General features: G+C 39.3%; 1 protein-coding gene across 9 annotated transcripts in view; it reads right to left on the bottom strand.

Moving 5' to 3' along the window:
- The window catches only part of PHAF1 (phagophore assembly factor 1), a 47932-nt gene continuing 24721 nt past the window's right edge, over positions 1–23211 (bottom strand). For 7 of the 9 annotated variants that reach the window (XM_077830817.1, XM_077830812.1, XM_077830815.1 and 4 more), the window contains 12 exons: positions 21783–21877; positions 18300–18397; positions 14890–15002; positions 12065–12198; positions 10768–10851; positions 9907–9989; positions 8563–8606; positions 5985–6028; positions 4388–4446; positions 2588–2660; positions 1611–2055; positions 1–197 (listed from right to left, as the gene is read on the bottom strand). In XM_077830817.1, the coding sequence (XP_077686943.1) occupies positions 1966–2055; positions 2588–2660; positions 4388–4446; positions 5985–6028; positions 8563–8606; positions 9907–9989; positions 10768–10851; positions 12065–12198; positions 14890–15002; positions 18300–18397; positions 21783–21877 (917 nt within the window). In that variant the 3' untranslated portion in view covers positions 1–197; positions 1611–1965. The remainder of the gene's footprint in view (positions 198–1610; positions 2056–2587; positions 2661–4387; positions 4447–5984; positions 6029–8562; positions 8607–9906; positions 9990–10767; positions 10852–12064; positions 12199–14889; positions 15003–18299; positions 18398–21782; positions 21878–23211) is intronic. The other 2 variants (XM_077830819.1, XM_077830820.1) reach the window with 2 other exon arrangements.

The following is a 23211-nucleotide window of genomic DNA, read 5'->3' as shown; positions in this document are numbered from 1 at the left end:
TAACTGAGAGTCGCATTTTATTTGTCTTTCAGTGTACATGCTCATTATGTATTCTGTTTAATTTACAGAAGGTCTATGTAAACCAAAATGAAAATGAGAGAGGAAACAAAGAAATAGATTGAGGTGTAGAATTTTCTCAGCAAGCAATGATCACAGGAAACAGCACAGATTGAGCAGGAATTCAACAGGAGTAACACCTAAGAATAACGAAGGTAAACAGTAACTTTTTCTTTAGATAGATTCTCAATAGGGCTTTTTTGTTTTAGTAAAACACTCTAGAATGTCACAGTATACAGGAAGACTAAATGGCAAAGAATATCATACGCACAAACTCTTACACTCACACACACCAAATCACATTTATCCCTGCTACTGGTCCAGGATCCAAAACACTAGTTAACATTCTATTTCCTACCTCCCATTCACTGATAAACTATACAGGATTACACTGTACATGGCGTTAATTACAAAAATGTCATATTTACAAAATCTGTACACACATTGTAAAACTCACAAAATCGTTGTCTATGTATCACAACTTGCTACACCAAAATATTAAAAATGGGACAAAATTATACATTTCTCTTTCCATTTTTAAAAAGGGTTAATATGTCAAAGAACACACACTACTTTCCCCAATCAGACTGTAAGAGAACTACAAACCCAAAGCATTCCACTTGAGATAAAATGCAGTGAGCAGCATTTCCTGACTAGAGAAAAGCCTATATCCGGTTTCCTGGGGGTGGGGTGTGCAGTTAGATTACATATACAGAGATGGTGAAACTAGACTGAGGATGTCTTTGGCTAAAACTTTGGCATTAAATAAAAGTCATAGTTCAGAAGACATGGGAAGAGGTTGCTTGGTGCTGGAGGAGTTGGGGAATTTTTCTTTCAATCATCTACGTACTCACTACAAATTCTCTTTCCTTTCTCCTTTTCTGCAGGAAATAGGGAGCAGCTGGGGGGTTTGGAACAAACATGTTCCAGTACATCTAGAGATGAGGCACCTGCATTTTCTGTTACGGGACGTATTTTTTAAAATTTTTAAGTATGAAGAAAAATGGCATAAAAAATAAACCACCCACTTCTTTCAGTCATAGGAATAATCTCTTCCAGATTTTTGTTTTTTTTTGGGAAACGGCACAGGAAAAAAAGTTAGCAAACCAGGCATGGCAGAAAACCAATTGCTTCAGCACGTCAAGTAAATATTAGTGCAGGAAGGTGGACTACTCGTCAGTCCACCACATAAATAAGCTTACTGCACAGCGCACATTAAATAACCATCACACCCCGTACACAGATGCTCCTCAGTGAAGATAACGTTTATCAAGTAATTAAAGTGTATGTAGTGCAAATGGTACACAACCAAGTATTATGCACATGCTACTTGCTTGTTCCGAAGTTACACAAAGATGTGGTGCCTGAAATCCTGGACATATATACACCCTTGTCACACTTGGTACCATGTCCTAAGCCACAGAAATATCGACGTGTTTATATTTGTGTGTGTGTGTGTGTGTGTATATACACATATACACACACACACTTGGTTTCTTAAAATAGGACCACCACATCAATACAGTAACACAAACACAGACTAATATCAATACCTGTTTCCAGATGCTCCAAGGCTCAGAAAGTTTGTGCTTCTAACTCTTGCAGTCATTAATGTTCCTTCTGCCAGCTCAGGAAGGATAGACAGTCTCTTCAGGTCTGTGCTGCGCAGGAGACGGCCAACCGAGAGGAGTAAAATGACAACACAGGCATCTAGCTGCTTTCCTCCATCACTAGTTCCATGCCTTATGATGAAGGGTTGAGAGAATTTCCCCTCCGCACCACGCATGGAAGGGAGGAATTTTATTTTGAAAAAAAATCATACCATGCTTTCCATATAAGTGGCAGTAAATCAAGGCACGCTGTACTAGTTTTGTAGCATTTAGATTAGCTGATTTTGAAGATGATGCTTCATTGAGGAAGGTCCGACGTTCTCAGCTGGCTGCTGGGCCTTGCTGGGCCATACAAAGTAACAGATGCTATGTGATTATTCTGCATCACCTGCAAGAGGATGGCAGAAAAAAAGGGAAATTAAAAAAAAAAAAAAATCCCATATGCCAAAGGGAACTCAGAAAGTTGCAAGTGACACAGTTACAGTATTTATATGCTTGAATGAAGAGAGATAAAAAAAAAATTAAGCAACTGATAGGTGGAATTAAAACACTTAAAAGATCTTTGCCAATTCTGAAAAATTACAATTAAATTTCCAGGCTTCCTTTAGAGTCACACTTGTTGTTTAACACGGGCACTCACCACCGCCCACAAGTATTTTGTGAGAACTAAGCACGTCTCCCAATAGTATGAGACATGTATGACAAGACAGATGCACCAGCCTTAAACACAAGAGATGCATTAAACCTGGGGAGAGGGTTGGCAAATGTCCCACTTGTGCCATGTTCCCTGATATTACAGATGCTCTTGAATGCTGGCTCTCGTAGGTATATAGGAAAGACAAAAAGCTGCATTAAAATCCAGAAGCAAACGCCACACCATCTTCTCCCACCCAAATGAATTTGAAAGTTTTTTTCCTAACCTCAAAGATCATTCGCTGCAGTCCAAAACAAAACGTTGATCCAAATGGGTTAGTATTGTTTGGAGAGGATGACCTTAAAAAAGAAAAAAAAAAAAAAATGGGTGCATAAGAGGTTGGAATTTCTTCATGTGAAATAGCAGCCACCCATTATTATGTGGCAAGTTGCTCACATTTCTCTTATGCCAAGATTATTTAAATTGGGAGGGATTACATTTATCTGCACTATGATGCTATGCTGCTTTTGGATTTCAAATGGGTCACACCTCAGAGTGGTGCTGAAAATATGGGGGGACTTAGGAGGACCTAGTGGAACAAAATAAGCAGTTATTAGTGACTGCAGGTGACCGCTCTTATTCAACCAAGGCTGGAGAGGAAAAACTGAACATAAACCAAGTAACACAGAAGAAGGAGCTCAAGAAAACGAGGACTTTTTCAACGAGACCTTTCTGTGCATGCACATACGTGTGCATCTCTCCCCCACTCCTTTTTCAAGTGAAAATTACTAGGAACCTATTTTTAAAGGTATCTTCTGCACCATGTATATTAATCTAGTGACTTTAATATATTGAATCTCTAGCAAAGTCGTTATTTATGTTTGAAGTGACATGCCTAATTAAATTTAGAGTTACCTTTAGAAAATTAATGCATTTCTTGACTTTCACATATGCTTCATAAACATTTAAGTTACACAAGAACTAAATGCTGTTTTGTTTTTAAGAGAATTGCAGCAGTCAGTGAATATGGGCCCAATCCAAAGCCCCTCTGAAGTCAAAGGAAAGACTCCCACTGACTGCAATGGACTTTAGGTCAGATCCTTAAAACACCTGGAAAATATAAATTTTAAAGACTTGTTTATACTGTAGTTTCAGCGTAGTTAGGACTGATTTCTGGGTATAGTTTTCTTCCAGATATATTCTATTCTTGAGTTCTGGCTTCTTCTACAATTGGAGAATTTCTTTAACTGAATGTGACATAGCAACTGTGCCTTATAAAGCAAGTTTAGTTGAACTATTCTGAACAATCCACATTAAAAATGGAAGAGCTTGATTCAACAGTGCATTACCATAGTTCTATCTTGATGCTGCTCTAGTGATTTTACAGGAGTAAACTGGAGTAATGCAGTGAGGAATCAGGCCCACAATCATTTAAAAACAAACTTAATAGTAATTAGCATAAGCCTGGTGAAAACAGAGCCACGGTTAAGCATTTCTGAAATTTATGAAAGATTTTGAAAAGATTTATGAAAGACCATGACTTTTAGCCTCACACTGCTCTCACTCTTGTACTTGACAAAATTACTCACATTTTGTAAGTGATTTCAGTGCTGGTGAAAGGTGCTAGAAATGACAGCTATGCAAACTTGTGGCCCGTGCTTTATCCACAGAACTGGCATAATACAGGTAGAAGCAAATTTCACATACTGCTCCACCCATGTTCTTCAACCCTGCATGGAGGAGCTACCTCCAGAAAGGGTGAGGAAGGAAGTTTTGACTCCAGGCCCATTCAATCCTTTGAGACCAAGTGCTAATAAGGGTGCTAAGTATGTGGATAATTTGCATTGTGGATACCTGCCCATTGGAATTGGGCTGAGATCACCCATGCTTCATATTACAGATTCCTGATTTCCCCAAATGGTAGTGAGCTTTCCTAGCTAGAGGCAGCAGAACTGATGCTTCAGCAGCAAAGAGATGGCATAAATCCTGATGATAATTACTACCAGACCTATCCTTGTGGTAATCATCTGTCATCAGCTCACTTCCTGCCAGCAATACAGGATAATAAGACAGACAGCATCTTTACCTATGAAGTACCACTGGCTTTTCCACAGGATGTCCCAGAAGATCCTGAATACTATCCCACTGTAATTACATTAAAAGGGTGTTAGAATAAGAGAGTGACAGGAAAGCTTTTCTTTATACAAAGGGGGAGGTTCATGCACATTTTGGTTGTAGCGTTGGTGCAAACCACAAGGCAGCACAGAGTGCCATGAAGCATGAAGGTTATGTTTACAGAGTGTTTTGTGACTGGAGCCAGCTTTACTCAGCAGAACCTGCAGCTAGGAGACTGCTCTGAGTTTAAAACTAGCTTCCATTTTAGATGGAAAGTGGACTTTAATTGAAAACAAAAAAAAAAAGAATGAAATATTATTATAACCTCTGTGGGACTGATGGCAGAAACACAAAGCACAGCGTCCATCATTTTAAGGAGATATTTCAAAGAAGGCGGCATCTGAAATTTCCCACAGGAAGGCACTCTCTTAGAACTTTGCTGAGATCAAGTTAGCATCACTGCCTTTTCTCAGTTACAAAAGCCTTTGGCTGGTTCACTATGCAAGACAGGCATAGTATTTATTTGACTGAGAATTCCCAGTACTATCCACTCCTGTGGCATGACAGCTTATGAAGCTAGCTTTATATTGAAGGGAAGTAACAATGCAGCGAAGGACTGAAGTATATCAAATAATTCAACCAGAAAGCAAAGGAGGATACAGGCCTCCTGCCTTCAGTAAAGCAGTCAATACTCTGCACCGGCATTTAGATATTCCAATTACAATAACACCTGGGTTCACCTCACAAGCCCAGTCTCATTCCCTAGGCTGGCAGGAACTAAAAGTGCTGCAGGGTAGAAGTGTGTGGTGTTTATGCCTACCTGGATGTCAAAGGCATCTCTGCATGTGTAGCGGAAGCTTTTCTACTTAATGCTTCCTTGCTTGGTAAAATACATGATGTATTTAACCAAAAAAATTGATTTACTGTTATCTGGTGGATTTTTTTTTTTACACTGTTTTCAGAAGGTTTGAATGATGGGTCATTCATTATGCAATAGAAACCACTGTCAAAAAGTTCTTTACGAAGTGCAGACAACCCCCAAAGCAAGTGCCAAAAAAGATTCACAGGTGTACTCTGAAAAAAGTACCTGGGTAAATAAAATTCCTAAGAATGCAGAGTTATCTTGTCACTACTCTATAGATATTTAATTAATCTGTAACAGTTACTGTCAATCCATCCATGCAAAATTATTTCTAGCTAAACTCCTGATTTTCACCATTAATATTACATTTCAAAGGTATCTCTAATCTTTCTAACTCTTAGCTGCCTTAAAATGGGAAACATAACATAATTTACTGGAAGACAAAGCCCAAGGTTTGACTGCACTATATTTCTGACCGTGTTACCAGTAAAAAGTTTGAACTACAACAATTTCACTGAAGAAATCCAAATCCATAAAAAAATTAAAATTAAATTTTGGTGGGAGGAGAGTAATTTGAACTCCCTTATTTTAAAAACCATCTTTCTATACTGCTATTATTTCTGTGACACATGGTCAGAGTTCTGCACACTCAGCAGCCAAGGAATTTATATTGGCAACTGTTCTCGTTCGTTTTATGAAGACTCACCTTGCTGTACGTTGTGCATGTTTCAGTCTGTGAATCCGAACTATCTGTGGAAGATAAACAAAAAAGGCTAGTCTGGAAATTAAATTTGAACTGGTACTTTCTTTGAAATGTATCCAATATGAGAGTCTGAAAAATGATTTCAGAGATCAGGGAACATGAAAACATAACACTGGAGCAGTAAAATTTACCAATAACCAAAGCGGTCAAAATAACACAAAACAAAAAAATCCCACTGATTAAACATAAATCCACTAGATTAAGTAATAACTCTGGAGACACAGATTTGCCTATTCACTATTTTAAAAAGTAAGCTTTAAAGCTTAAATGGCTTCTAAGAGAAAAAAGAAAATATAGGAGTGAAAGAAACAAGACATTATTTATCTCTCTGTGCACTGAATTGACTTGTCAAAACTGTACAGTGTCAGGTAATATGCATACCGTAGCAACAAATCAACTCTTGTGGATGAGCTACTTTGCAAAGACTGGTTTCAGAGTAGCAGCTGTGTTAGTCTGTATCCGCAAAAAGAAGAGGACGACTTGTGGCACCTTAGAGACTAACAAATTTATTTGAGCATAAGCTTTCGTGAGCTACAGCTCACTTCATCAGAGCCGGACTAATAAATTTATTAGTCTCTAAGGTGCCACAAGTCCTCCTTTTCTTTTTGCGAAGACTAAGCACCGTATGCATTTGAGAAGCCAACAAATCCTCAGATTTGACCCAGTCACTCCCAAAGCAAAATGGTTTAAGTGCTCCCTACAAGATAAAAACCGCAAGGCACACCTTGATGGAACACTCCTCCCCACTCCCCCCAAAAACATTATGAATATATAGGCACAAGTTGTGCCAACCTCCTCTGCTTTCCAGACTGGCTCCATTTATATGAGCTGGTAGAACTGAAGTGTACAAGAACTTTGCTCTCTGAAGAGCAGAGAAAGCAAGAATCTTGGGAATCTGAATTTCTTGTTTCTCACAAGAATGAAAAAAGACAGAATGGAGGAACAGCATCACATATGGTTTGCAGTTCCAACAAACCAGGCACTCCAAATTCCTTGCTGGCCATTTTTCCAGCCTATGAGTGTTTTCCTTCCATCTCTGGACTTTTTAAAATGGAAAACATCTTCTCTGGGGGCAACCATAAAGTGTTCTTTAATCCAACCGAAGGCTCATTTATATTGTCACTCACCACCAAGCAAGTGGTTTCTAATACAGCTGGGTTCAGTGTTTAAGTAATATGCCCACTGTACACCAATGTACTGTCAGCGATAAAATTGCACTGCACATTGCCAGCCCATGGAAGGGTATACAGACTTTTCAATGGACTTCATACTATCAGTGTTGTTAAGTTTCAGTCTGGTGGGTGCATGTTGGGGAAAGAAAAGGGTGAATAAAATAAATCAAATATATCCATAATAGAGGCACAAAACTACTTAGACTGAATACAAGTATTGAAATGTGAGTGTGAAAAACTGCATAAGAGCCTTAGGGAAACATATTTAAATAGGAAGTGAAGGGAAGTAAGTGCTGGTATTCTCAGGTACATCATAAATTTGATTTTCATTTAAACACACACAAGTGTACACCCCACCCCCCTTCCTTTCCCTTATTTTCATCCCAACTCAGATTCTCACTGATGTGACTTCCGTCAAAGCACTGTGCTTTATGCAGGTGAGTGCTTTCAAGGGAGACAATCAATGTTGTCAGTGGGTACGATGACAAAGGGATCTCTGGCAGCAGTTTAGCCAGCATTCTATATCTTGTCTAGGATATTAAAGCCCCAGTTCAACAAGGTACTTACACACATGCCTAGCTATGTTATGCAGGAGGTTAAACTAGACTACCATAAAGGACCCTTTTGGCCTTAAAATTTATGATTCTTTAAGCATGTGAGTATCCCCGCACTTTACAGAGATTAATCGCATGCTTAAAGGTTAGGCACATTTTTGAGTACGTTGCTGAATCAGGGCCTGTGTGCAATAAGAGACTTAGGAGGCAAAGTCCTAAACTCTTTCCTGAGCCTGGAGATTCCCAGATGATAGTTACATAGAGGCATATGCCACATACTGTACGGTCATAGTTATTCTTATGAATAACTCAAATTACATTAAATATAATAAACAGACCTTGTGAGTGGTGAAGGGAAAAGAGTTTCATAAGTGACTATCAAGATAACAGTTTAAAAATTCAACAAAGGTAGATTGGAAGGATCAGATCAGATTCACTTTGCCCTACAACTTTTGGGCCTTAATGAACAACATAATTCATGTTAACAACGCATGCAGCAGCACTCCTCCAGGAAACTAGCAATGCTGTGTTATAGCCACACACACGTAGGCCTGCTCAGGGTAAGGAAGGTTAACCTAAGAATGAAGCGGGAGTGGCCAGTGAACTAAAATCTTTAAACATTTTCCTTACTACACATACTAGAAAACTGTTCAAAAGATCTCTCTTTCCTACTATTGTCAGCACTTCTATTATCTTCTGTTGTTTGAGACTATATTTGAAGTGAAAATTGGTCCACTCTTTTCCCTTTTGTATTTTCTTTCACAAACCCCTGGAGCAGGAGGATGGATTACTGACCTCGCTTAACGGCTAGTGGAATCTTGAATTCACAACGATGGTATCTAGAACATTGAAATTGTAAAGCTGTTACAAAACACAGGAATCAACAGAAACTAGGTAGCACAAATGGACCTAGAAATGCTTTAGTGAGCAGTTCACTGTGACTAAGGGCACATCCACACTGCCCCACAGTTCAGACACGGTGTGCAAATAGTAGGGCACGCCACAGTGCTGCACTGTAACACTCCCATGTGGATGCTGCGGGCATGAACACGACTGTAGTCAAGATAGCTAGAGATTAGAAGTGTGGGGAAAAAACCCCACACCACTAACTGAAATAGCTATATCAGCAAAAGCCCTAGCCACAGTTATAATTGCAAAAAAATCCTTTTGCTACTTCAGCTTATTTCATTCAGCGAGCTGGTATAAGCTATATTGGCAAAATAACTGTTGATATAAACTGCGTGTCGCCAAGAGAGTTTGCTGGTATTGCTATGCCAGAAACCCTTCCTAGGGTAGACAAAGACTATGAAATCATAGACTGATGTGGAAAATATGACGTCGAAGGCTTATATCATCAGTTGGGAAATAAACAGTGGGAAGTTTTAAGAAACAGTCTTTGCAAATCATTCTCTTTTGTCATCCAGAGAGAGGAAATGAAAAATTCTCAAAAAAAATTACAAATAAAACACACCCATTTCTGAACAACATTTGCCAGTAGGCATCACCAGCTCTTCAATGAAGGGGAAAAATACTGGGGAAATTTATGGGAGAATACCATGTTATTGGTTAGATTATGTGACCTCACTGTTCTCTGTCTTCTTGTGAACAGCCACTGAAATATCTACAGGCTCTCTACAGACTATTGCAACATCCACCACACTCCAGTGTATTCACTTTTATAGTTTTAACAGCTAAAACTTCCCAAATGCTGTTTTGTTTCTACTTGTCAAATATACAAAGTCCACCTTGTACAAGCACTGCTTATAATGAGTGAACTAATAACTAAATTATTCAGAATTAAGTTTAAAAGTTTGCTAATGCTCATGACTATCCTCTCTAAAAATGTATGTACTTCCTATCTATGCTGTGATGTTTTATTATTAAACATTACGTGGCATGTGACTTTGAAGTAGTGCTTGCTATCCCCTCGTAAGTCTCTTTCTAATGTATACTTATTAATGCACAAGAGTTAAAAACCAGAGCTAAGAAGTGTCCTAACAATGGTGGCCTGAAATCCTTCCACGTTCCCACTAGATGAATCAAAGCTGCTCAACAGAAACTACAGGAACTATAGAAGGTTGACGCAGGATTTACTAGTCACAGAGTTCGCATTTTTCTAGACTACTTCTCTGTACTCACATGTTAAAGTTGTAATGACCAGGATAATTTGTATGCAAGACAAATTTCTTCACCTTGTGAGTATTTGCATCAAAAAGAATATCCTGTTGAAAACAAAGGAGATAGACATGAGCAAAACAGTTTGGTGAGGGAATGTAGTTTTTCCTCAATATGCAGTAAGGAGGGTCTAACGATATAGTAAAAGTAAAAACAAACAAAACAAAAAAAGCCTTTACAATATAAGAGGGACATTTTATGTATAAATTCAAATCTGTATTTCTTCCAGCAAGTGCATATGCAACTATAACTATATGGCTAGTTTGATGCTGAAATTGCTAATGTTAGCAGTTTCACTGAGCAAGTCTATTTTATCTGCCTATTATAGTTCACTTTACATTGATGCAAGATGGAAAGCCAACATGCTTATGACACAAATTACCTGAGGTGCTAAAATGAAGATGAACATGGGAGGAAAATTTGTTACGAACTCCACAGAAATACAAAAAAATAAAAGTCAGGCATGGGAACGGCGAAATAGTATCTGGTGGGGTAGAAAAGGCTAGATTTTGGAAACAAGGGCCTCTGTTCCTACACATTAGGGGTGTGATAAGAGTGCTAAAGGGGATGCCAGACAAACACTCAAGAACCACTCCATTGATTGTGGGAAAATGGTAAAATACCATTGTTCAAGTCTGACTTAATTTGAGCATTTGCAATCCCATTTTTCATATTCAAAGATTCCTGAGGCAACCACTGAGAGTTTTGCACAATGTTAGTACTTGTATCAAACACCAACGTGAGATACTTAGTCATTCTCTAAAGGGTACATTGGATGGCTGATTCAAATTAAAAATGGCTTATTTATGGAAGTCTTCAACTTACCACTCCAAGCGTGAAGTAATTAAAAAAGTAGTCATTGCACTTTGATGGAACCTGCTTATGGGGGGAGGGTGAATGAATTTTCATCTGCAAAGAAACCCACATATAGATTTATCAGTGCTTACCATAGCTAAAGTATTATCAATACGTTTACTTTAAAAACAATTTTCCAAGGTCTGGTTTCACACTAGTGTCCATACATTTTCTCTCAGATTCAAATTCTAAATTATCTTCTTGAAAAAGTATTTTATATTTTAATACTGTGAGGAGTCTATATAATCTGGGCTATGTACAACCCAGACTACTGAGGGGTTCCATTTCAATTAGGAGATAAGGGAATTTTATCAGTATATTTATGTAGTAGTCAGCTCCAAATGTCTTCAACAGGAGGAGCTGGGATCGCCTAGCACAGAAATAAGATTATACTACCGGCATTATATAAATAGCAAATAAAAAGATTACTCTAAATTAAAGGAATCCATCTTTAAATACTCTGTTCTTATTGTGTTAACACACCATATATCCCTGCACCCAGAAGTGAGAGATAGGAAAAGACTACTGAAAATGCTTCCTCCTGGCAGCAAAGCGAGAAGAGTAGATATCAAAGTCCTCCAGGTATCTGTGAAAAACTTATTCTATTGCCTAATACAGAAAAAGGTTTATATGCCTCTATCTACACCTTTCAGTGAAATAAAGGATGAGGCAGGAGGAATTCAGAAGAGTTTAAAAGTGAAAACTGCTGTGGAGGTAGCTTTAAATAAATATAAATGATAATTAGGTTAAAAATGTAAAGCCTCATGCTTACTGCAGGATCACCAGCTGCTGGCAACAGTTTGATCTGACATGAGGGGTGTGTGTGTGTGTGTGTGTATTATATACATAAATAGTGAGTGTGTTTTTTCATATTATAAACATAAAGAACACACACAAATTTTACCTAAAATGTACCTTTAATTTTAATTAAAAAGAAAAAATAACCCAGAAACCAGCGTACAGTTTTTAGGACTTGTCCATATTCAAAGTTGAACCAGTTTACATTGGTTTGGAAGCAGATTAAGTTAATCCAGTGCAAGACAGTGTAGGCACCTGTAGTTTGATTTAAATTAGGTTTATACATCAATTATTGATTCCTTACTAAATTAAACTAAACCCATATAAACCAGGTTTAAATCAGATTAAGAGAATGTCCAGCCTGTGTTTTGCACCTGTTTAAAATCAGTTAAAAAACCCCACACCATCTTTAAACTGCAGCAACTCTGAATATAGACATGGCCCTAGAATTAGGAGTGCCTTTTCCTACCTTGTCTTCTGACTTGTAAAAGACTTTGTGCGGAGACCCCAAAGTGCTCAGAACATCTTGGCATGAATCACCAAAGTACACACAGCGCTCAAATACCCGCATCTTGGCATCAGCTAATACACCTGGGCCACAGCCTGAAGAATGGGGAACAACAGCCTAATGTTCATAATTCCTCGATCACAACACTACACAAAGAATGAATAATCACAAATCCCAGCACCTAGCTGGTTAAGGGGATGGAATGCAAAGAAGTTCCTTTAAGACAATTTTGCTGTACTGAATTCAGTTCTTAACTCTGATGGCAGTTTACACACAAAAAGGTCTCATCTAGGTAATGTGGTTAACTGTCATAGACCCTTATTTTAATGGCTAAATTAATTGAGTATGATTCCCTGAGCAGTGGAATAAGAACAACTCTTCCCCTATCTCTTTTCATTTTTCAAAATGCAGTTTACTTATTTGCACTGTCAGTCTCAAATTTGATCAATTGGTATCAAGTATAAGTGTGAGCAGTTAGCTATGTCTGTAAGAGGTTTAACTGCAGCATTGGAAGCACTGTGGGAGTTGTACGGTTTTAAAGGTTATAAAACAGTGTGTAATCTGACCAGACAAAAAAATAAGGCCCGTGCAACAGAATTCTTAGTCAGTACTGTTTTAGGCCAAAGAAATATATATCACATTCTCACTGGAGAGTTTCTAGCTTTTATTAGCTACACAGTAAGTAAATTCATATATACACACAATGCTTATTTAAATAAGTGCACTGAATCACAGCTACATAGATGCATGGTTGAAACATTGTTTGAAATTATGAAAGGAATCACTGTATATATAATGTTCCATTTCTCTACTTTGCTGCGTAGGCATTACAACTCAAGGTATTTTTCAACCAAAGTAGCTTTAATCCAAAACAAATAAACAACCTCCCCCAAACAAAAATCAGATGAACAAATCAGGAAATTAATTTCTTTATATATTAGAGGGCACTGAAGTGCAATATACCAGAATTAAAGTTTTAGATGAGCTGGTTGCTGGATAGGCATAAACGGGCAATTCACAAGGCAAGATTAATTGTACTATGTCGCCAATGGCTCCAACATGAATCCCATGACCAGAAGTTCTCTACAGCTTTAGCCTTTCACTGCCAAAAATCACTTAACTAAGGCAATCATGGTGTGAAAGGGTGCTGAATCACAACAGAGGCCATAAAAGTAGTATTTGCCTATCTGACTATGTCTTCACAGGCCTCATGGGGAGCCTAAGGTACAACATGGCCAGCTAACATGGCTTCCAAAGTACGAGGATGCAACCTAACAGGGCTTTTCAAATGTGTTAACACGATTCTCTCTCCCCAACACACACACACACTTTTTGCCCATTTTGACATACCCGCTATGTCTAGCTAGTGGTTGGGCAGCGATGTAAGTCAGGGATAAACATGCCTTGCCTCTAAGAGAAAAATTTTAAATGTAATGCTGAGAGCATAATTAGTATTTTTATTTATGATTTCCAGAAGTGGTTTTTCAATTCATGGAGAATTCAGTTTTTCTTACCAAACAGCTCTCTCACTGTAATTGAGAGAGTTTTCTTGAGAGCCAAAAGGCGGCTAGCTAGTGCTGCCTCCTGGTCTGTGGTATCTCGTAAGTATTATAAAGAGAAGGAAACCCAATCAAGCCAGCTTTGATTTCTTCAGCAAGAGTTACTGTAAGTTAACTCACTTACACAGAAACTAATTCTAGAAGGGGTGGAGAATGAATTAACTGGAGGAACTAAGTTCAGCTAGGAAAGAATGATACATGGCAAGTTTGTCCTTTAGCAAGTTCTAGAAGTCTGACAGCTAATATAACATTTTAATAAAGATTTTATTTATTGCTAACATCATTTCCTTTAAGTCTCAGGTATGTATGTTATCTAGACATGACACTCTACCTTAAAAGTATCCAATTTTTCAAAACCATTTATATTATCTGGATAATATAGCTAACTCCTTCCCTACTACACCAGGATATATGATCCCTGTCCTAGGCAGCTCTCCATTATCTTCCTCTGTAAAGACAGAAGCAAAGTAACTTTAACAAATCTGCTACATTTTTATTCATGTTTCTTACGCCTCATTTTTTTTAAAGCTTTCCCTCCCTCCATTTTTTACCTTGTGTGTACTAAGAATATATGAGTTCTCTCAACATGACCATGTCTAAAAAAGTCATATCACTGAGAAAATAAGCCCTGCTACTCAAAAGAAGAATTTGAAATAAACTGAATATGTTTTTGACAATATTTTAAAGCCCTTTAAAGGAGCAGTCACCTAGTGGCATCTCTGAGCAGGCAATAAACCTTTCTTCTTAGTCTAGATGTCCAGCCATCAAGAGAACACAGAGTAAATACCAATCAACTCATGTCACTTGTAATGCCACCTCCACTGAATTTAGAATGACAGTGGCATTGTGTAGTGCTGGTGTTTCAGTGTTCAGGGCACACACCTACCTGAGGTTTCATTGTTTCTGGCAGGGTTTTCCTATGACAGACAGCATCTGTTTATTTTTCTGGGCATATGCACAGAATAAAACAAATTCCACTGCCAACAAGAAACTCCATGAACTTGGAATTGAAAAAAGTTTCCACAGCCATCTGTGATTTCTCCATGAGTGTGGATATGCAGCAACGGTAAGATACTGTTTCATAGGGGGTTTAAAAGAAGATGTGCAAAACATTTTGAAACCCACCTATGAAAAGACAATAAGATAGCTAACGCATATTTCATTCGAATTTGTCCCTCCTTTCCTGACTAAAAGTGAGGGCAACAAAACATCTGTTCTCAGTAATACCTGCAGTGAGTAAGCGGAGCCGTAAACCTGAGGGTCCAGTTCCATCTCTCAGAACATCAACGTTCTCTGCATACACGTTACCGAGGAAACAGCTGAGGGGCATGAGGGGAGCCCTGGAACAGTTAGATCAGATATAACAAAAACAAACACTGGAAATGCTTAAGATAAGAATTTTCTGCTAACTCTCCAATGACAGAAGCTAGTACAATACATTAAAGCAAAGCATATTAGTGTTGACATGGGAGAGCCTAACTCACCTAGAATGAAGGGGCTGAAGTAATTTTTGAGACGGTCAACTCAAAAAAAGCTCACACTGTCTACAGCCTTGTTAAGCAGCACGATAAATAAAAATGCAACATGAAAGATTGGGTCCTTTACTAACTAAAAACCAATTCAAAAAGATCTAGAAATTACAGCAGCTGCATCCAGCACTTGGGACTTTATAATTATATATCTCACATTATACCGGAACATATTGTTTCAGACAGTTTTTGGTTTCAGATGTACTTCTTGTGAAAATAAGGGCCATATTGTGCTTATACATGTTTAACTCACAGCTGCCGCTAGAACTAAACAACATGTGTGTGCAATGTGGAGGCTTCTACACATGACACTGCCAGCACTTCTCACTCTCCAGCTCAAGTCCAGTCCAGTCTTGGACCATTCCTGAATACAGATGGCTCAGTGTACTGATTTCTGCTGTGGTTTGTTGATGTGAGTTAGCATCTAAAGTCTATTTTAAGATCATAAAACACGTGCCTCCTAGTCCCTAGATTTTAATTGATTCACATTGTCATTTGTCACCATTTCTAAATGTCAAAGTATCTGAATTATTTTAAAGGGGCATCATCAGCATGAACTGTAGACAATTAATATTTTTTGAAGAAGTTTAAGCTGCACCATCTGTTCCTCAGTTTACTTGCCAATTTTCCTTTTTAAATCTCTTTCAGTTATAATCACCTAATTAATTGCAACAGTAGCAGGTAAGGATTTTACAGAAAGGTAATATACTTTTAAGACAATATGTGTACTTCCTTAAAGTTATTTTTTCCCAATAATGTGCATTTTTCTGTGCCTGAGTGAATACATAACTTGCCTGTGAGCTGAGGCTTTTATGCATGCACACATATATTAAAACCCACCATGCCACCGATGGGTGGAGGAAAACTTCCCCAAAGCGCTTGATTCTAATTAGACTACAATGTCCACATAAACAAGGTCCATTATAATGTATCCCCTTCTCTTGCTCATTAATCCATCCGGGCATTAGTCTTCCCCAGGAAGAAAAATACTTTCAGAAATACTGAACCTTGAAGTAACGGTAACAGTACAGTATTGCTTAATATGGGACAATGAAATGCCATGTCAAATATGAATGTAACAGTTCATTCAGATGGGAAAAAAAGACATAAGGATTCATTCTCCTATTAATAAGGGATTTATACAAGTAATTCCCATTCATACTCACGGAAGTTGGCCATTATCTTTGAAAACTCGTGGCGAACCGGGGAAGTCCCGGATGACTGGAAAAAGGCTAATGTAGTGCCAATCTTTAAAAAAGGGAAGGAGGAGGATCCTGGGAACTACAGGCCAGTCAGCCTCACCTCAGTCCCCGGAAAAATCATGGAGCATGTCCTCAAAGAATCAATCCTGAAGCACTTGCATGAGAGGAAAGTGATCAGGAACAGCCAGCATGGATTCACCAAGGGAAGGTCATGCCTGACTAATCTAATCGCCTTTTATGATGAGATTACTGGTTCTGTGGATGAAGGGAAAGCAGTGGATGTATTGTATCTTGACTTTAGCAAAGCTTTTGACACCGTCTCCCACAGTATTCTTGTTAGCAAGTTAAGGAAGTATGGGCTGGATGAATGCACTATAAGGTGGGTAGAAAGCTGGCTAGATTGTCGGGCTCAACGGGTAGTGATCAATGGCTCCATGTCTAGTTGGCAGCCGGTATCAAGTGGAGTGCCCCAAGGGTCGGTCCTGGGGCCGGTTTTGTTCAATATCTTCATAAATGATCTGGAGGATGGTGTGGATTGCACTCTCAGCAAATTTGCGGATGATACTAAACTGGGAGGAGTGGTAGATACGCTGGAGGGGAGGGATAGGATACAGAAGGACCTAGACAAATTGGAGGATTGGGCCAAAAGAAATCTGATGAGGTTCAACAAGGATAAGTGCAGGGTCCTGCACTTAGGATGGAAGAATCCAATGCACCGCTACAGACTAGGGACCGAATGGCTAGGCAGCAGTTCTGCGGAAAAGGACCTAGGGGTGACAGTGGACGAGAAGCTGGATATGAGTCAGCAGTGTGCCCTTGTTGCCAAGAAGGCCAATGGCATTTTGGGATGTATAAGTAGGGGCATAGCGAGCAGATCGAGGGACGTGATCGTTCCCCTCTATTCGACATTGGTGAGGCCTCATCTGGAGTACTGTGTTCAGTTTTGGGCCCCACACTACAAGAAGGATGTGGATAAATTGGAGAGAGTCCAGCGAAGGGCAACAAAAATGATTAGGGGTCTAGAACACATGACTTATGAGGAGAGGCTGAGGGAGCTGGGATTGTTTAGCCTGCAGAAGAGAAGAATGAGGGGGGATTTGATAGCTGCTTTCAACTACCTGAAAGGGGGTTCCAAAGAGGATGGCTCTAGACTGTTATCAATGGTAGCAGATGACAGAACGAGGAGTAATGGTCTCAAGTTGCAGTGGGGGAGGTTTAGATTGGATATTAGGAAAAACTTTTTCACTAAGAGGGTGGTGAAACACTGGAATGCGTTACCTAGGGAGGTGGTAGAATCTCCTTCCTTAGAGGTTTTTAAGGTCAGGCTTGACAAAGCCCTGGCTGGGATGATTTAACTGGGAATTGGTCCTGCTTCGAGCAGGGGGTTGGACTAGATGACCTTCAGGGGTCCCTTCCAACCCTGATATTCTATGATTCTAAGTTAGACATACAAATCCCCTGAGCATCAATGGGATAGAAATAAGCTATATATGACATATTATTCATATGCTAAATAAGCACGGAGATTGCTATTTTATTATTTGCATTGCAGTAAAGCTTAAGGGCCCTAATCAGAAATCGAGGCCCCATTGTGATAGACACTGTACAAACAAATAGCAAAAATATTGTTCCTTGCTCTAGTCAGCTTCACTTAGCTAAATAAAGGGCAATAGTGTACATGCAAACTGTGTAAGTACAGTGCCTTTTCCAAATACAGCTCGTATCCTCACTCTTGGAGCATGTAACCTCACTTTTGGAGAAGAGTTTTCTCTTGAGTCTCACTTGCTTCTTCCATACTACCCCACCTATCCTCCGAGTTCAATTTTGATCTTCGCTGATTTAGGGAAAGGAGAAAAAGTCATTTTAGATATTGGTTAACCACCCTTGACAAATCAGCTATACATACTTGGTATCCTGCAGGCTGTTTCCATTGTAGATGTACATTCGTTTCACAGTTGCACCATGGGGAATTTGCAGAGAAGCTAGGCCATGAGCAAAGTTAGGCTGTGGATATATAAAAACATTCGAACTGACTATTATATACTGTATGACAAACATATACATTACTCTAAAAACACACATTTCCATTCAAAATATTGCACCAGACAACTGTATTTGTAAATACAGACCGTACATCTCTAGGTATAGTTAACCTGAATATCTGTACACTACAACTGCAGGAAAAAAAGCCACTGGAAAATATTAGCTTGCACTACACTGTTCATTGATGCTCATGGTGGGGTGGAAAAGCTCAATTCTTTAACCTACCCTCTGCCAGATGGCTATAGTTTTTCAGCTCCCTAACATAAGCCACACATATACCCAAAAAGAAAAGGAGTACTTGTGGCACTTTAGAGACTAACAAATTTATTTGAGCATAAGCTTTCATGAGCTACAGCTCACTTCATCGGAGGCATTCAGTGGTTGAATGCATCCGATGAAGTGAGTTGTAGCTCATGAAAGCTCATGCTCAAATAAATTTGTTAGTCTCTAAGGTGCCACAAGAACTCCTTTTCTTTTTGCGAATACAGACTAACACGGCTGTTACTCTGAAACATATACCCAAGACACTCTAGTTCAGGACTAGTGTTCGAAAAAGTTTATAGGCTTTGAAAGCATTTGTTCTGGTATACTACAGTATTTATGGTCCTGGAAAATTATAGAAAATGGGGCCTTTAACATGTGGGTGACATTTTTTTTTTTTTTTTAAATCTTATCAATCTTTTGTCGTATTATTCACGCTTGCTTTCTAAAACCCGTTAATAGCTCCCCAAAAATTTAAGAATTAATGTTTGTACCTCTGCTGGTTTGGAGAATGTCTTTGTCAGAGAAAATACCTTGACTTATCTGTTTCCTTTCAGTATTCTTTCCTTCTCCAATTCCTCCAACACAATTCAATGTTATTTATGTATGGATAATTTTTACAATGATTTTAAAATCTGTTGTTAAAGAAGAGTGGTGCTGAAGAAGGAAATCTGACACTGTCCTAGGTGAGTCTGTTTATAGGTATGCATATTGAACATAAACTTCACCTATAAAAGACTGTCTCCACAACATTATTCAAACACACACCACTAGCTTTGGAAAGGAAAATAATTTGTCGTGCTATGTTGTTCCCTGCCATAACACAAAGACACAGAAACAACACACAGAAAAAATAAATATGCAAAAGAGTCTCCTACTTTAACTGTTTTACTTCAATAGGACCTCACCTAAACTAAACGTGTCAACGTTTTTTACTATGAAAAAATATTTTGTAAGAAAGAAGAGGAAGCGTAACAGGAATAACTGACCTTTCACTATATCGCTATCATTTCACACACTGTCTCCTTTCTAACGTAATTAGTCCTAAATCCTAACAATCTGGAAGTCTAAGACAAGAGAAAACCAAATTAATAGTATTTAAGGAAAATGACTGTCAATGTCATTTTAATATGTTCAGTATTATTCTCTAGTCATTTCTAAATACAGATGAAATTCTTGTTTGCCTTTTGACTACACTGAGCTGAAGTTTTCATTGCGTTTTCCCACAAGGAGGCTTACAGGCGTTCTTTGAACTTTTGATACGATGAAGTGAGCTGTAACTCACGAAAGCTTATGCTCAAATAAATTGGTTAGTCTCTAAGGTGCCACAAGTACTCCTTTTCTTTTTGCGAATACAGACTAACACAGCTGTTACTCTGAAACCTGAAATTGGGTAGTGTTCTTTACAATATGTAGTACTTTGCAACAGACATGACATTCATTGCTTTGTGAGGTCTTTCTGGATTTCCACACAATCCTTCCTAATCCTCAAACAAACAACTGTCATCTGCAGATTTCACTACTTCACTGTTCAACCACTTTTCCAGGATGTTTTGATGGGGGAACTCCATTGCTGATCTCCTTCTATGCTGATCATTTATTCCTAAGTTTTGTTTTCTACCTCTCCAACAATTTATAATCGATGGAAGAACTTTACCTCTCATCATAAGAAAACGTAGTAACCTTAATAGCCTCTTGTGAGTAACTTTGTGAAAGGCTTAGAAAGTGAAAATCAATTCTAGCTTCTATTTGGAGACTCTTGTTAAAGAACTCTAATAGTGTTGAGAGGCACAATTTACCCTGTCAAGACATGCTCTTATTAGGTGTTTTGTAACTACCCATAATTATTTTTCCAGTTAGTCCGTCAAAGTTGGTACTGAAATAAGATGTATAGGTCTACAATGGTTAAGTTCTTTCCTAGCAGCTCTTTTTTTTAAAAAAAAATAGGCACAACATTGGCTATTCTCCAGTCTCCTAGTAGAATACCTGATAAAAATAAAATCTTTCATTAAGCAGTTCAGATAGCTCATTCTTACATGCCTTCAGAACTCTTGGGTGAATACCATCTGATCCTGGTGGTGTATTGCTATTTAGTTTATCAATTTGTTCCAATGCTTTTTTTGACACCTCATTTGCGGACACTATCAATTATCTGCAAAGGATACCTTTTGGGTAGATATCTCCCTAGTCTCTTACTTGTTGAAGAGGCATACAAAAGTCATTAAGCTTCTTTGCAATGCCCTTAACCTCTAAATGCTCTCTCTACACATAGCTAGCCTACTGATCTGGGAATTAGCTCATATAATGAGAACATATGCCACTATATTGGCTAACCTATTCTCCCCCTCCCCCCTTCCAGTTTTGGTCATGGAATCCAACACTGTACAATATGCATTGCCTTTAGGTGATGAGAATGGATCACACAATAGAGGGTATTTTCATTAACACAGAAGTGAGTTATACAGCATTACCATAGTAGGTCTGATCTTGCTTCCAGTGAAGTCAGTGTGATATATGTCACCAGCTTCAATGGATATAGGATTAGGCCCACTTACGCATTTAGTAACCTATCAAAACATTTAGTGAATAAGGAAACCTATATAGCATAACACACGTAATTCTGATTTCCAGACTCTCCTATCTAGCAAGCGTATTTTACGCCCTCTATTCTAGTTAGCTGCACAATCACTTTGGAGGAATTCAAACAGAATTTATAGATAATTTGAGATTAACTAAAGCAAAAGCAAGGCTTACTTTAACTGAAATATTTTAGATATCAGTTGGGTGTTCACATTTGAGACGCAAATTTTAGAGATTCTGCTCAATAATGAAACTGCTACTCCCTATTAGTTTTGGAAGCAAACCCTCCATCCACACCCTTCTGCTAAAAGCCAGGCATGATCTTTGGCTTTGAAATGATTATGCTTAAGGTAAGAAAATGCGTCAGAGCACAATTTAAGACTTAAATTTCACCCAGATGAAGGGCTTGTTTTGCTTGCAGGCAAATATAGGTGATATTTTGCAACGGTTACCAAGACAAAAAACAAACAAGCAGAGTATCTATTAACTAAGAATGATTCCTGACCTCGTACTTTGGAGTTTCAGCCCATGAGTCCAATTGAAAAGAAAAAGACAGCCCTCTGAAATTGAGGTGAAAGAGTTGTTCAGCTGAGTTGTACACTGGAAAAAGAAAGAAAATGGAATTACAGAAAGAGACAGTAATTTCTCTAGTTCAGATCTAGCAGCTCTTTGTATCACTTCAGTCTGCTGTTTCTGCATGCTCCTGACTCAGCAAAATATCCGAGAAGAATAAAATACCATGACATAATATGGAATTTTAAGATCTCACATCACAGCAACGTTCCCCGTAAACCACGTGCACACGGAACAACCTTGAATATGCCGTATATCACAAATATTGCTGCTCAGCCCCAAGTCAGGTGACAGGCACCCAGCCACACTGCCTACAACAAACATGATGGCAGGAGAGTTGACTCCGGACCATGTGAATGCCAAGGCCACAGCAAGAAGAGGCTCCATGTGAGATTTTGCTCCCTGTCACGAGAGGAGGAAGGTTTCTGTGGTTACAGGGAATGTGCCAGTGAAAGGCAGCATGTCACTTGCTTCTTCCCCTACCTTGCATGAAGGCAAGTTCCCCGCCACCCTCAGCACAGAACAACTTCATGTCCATCTGGGCCTGCTGCCCTCAGGAGCTCCACAGATCCCAGGAGCAGGAGTTGTAACCCTTCTGATCTTTCCCAGGGACCCTGCCCACCATCATATACATTCCAGGGAAGACAACACCCCAGGAATTGTCCTGATGGCTCCTCCTGCCAAATTCCCCCTTGGCTGCCCCTCACACACACACCCAGCTCCCTGAGAATCCTCCCCAAACTACCCAAAGTGACTCTCCTTGAGTACCCCCAAAATCCTCCCTCTCTCTCAAATGTTCCAAATACCGCCCGCTCCCAATCATATACACTGCCAGTCCTGGAGGTGGGGCTGATTCTGCCTCCAGGATCCCTCTCATTCCATGGGGCTGAGCAGAGAGAATGCGCCCTTCCTACTCTTGGCCCCGCAGGCTCTGCCCCTCCCTGTGCCCCCCCGCCACCCCAACTGGTACACAGGCTCATGTGCTCTCCTGATAGTCTGCACCATGCAAAGCCAGAAGGTCCTGATTTCTGAGGTGGGTGGGGACTGGATCTTCCTCATTTTTCTGGGGCTGCTCATGGCACTGGTGAATGGGGCCACTGTCAGCCAGGGGAACTGGCCCTGGGGTGTGCATGGTCAGGTATGGTTTCAGCTGGGGTGGGGGGGAGGAGGAGGGGCATGGACCTAGGTGCCAGCCAGGGGAGCAGGGCTTGAGGGAGGAGGTGGCGGCTGCCTATGGTGTCCCCCACTGTTTTTTTTTTTTTAAGTCTTCTTACACTGATCTAACTTACTGCTGTGTTGCTACCACTGTGTACAGTACCTCCCTTGTTTCCAGTTGCCTATTCCTCTGGCTAACACCGTAC

Source organism: Eretmochelys imbricata, chromosome 12, assembly GCF_965152235.1.
Source record: "Eretmochelys imbricata isolate rEreImb1 chromosome 12, rEreImb1.hap1, whole genome shotgun sequence".
NCBI classification, from domain to species: Eukaryota; Metazoa; Chordata; order Testudines; family Cheloniidae; genus Eretmochelys; species Eretmochelys imbricata.
The sequence above is the reverse complement of the archived record's forward strand: the minus strand, read 5'-3'. Positions and strand labels throughout refer to the sequence as shown.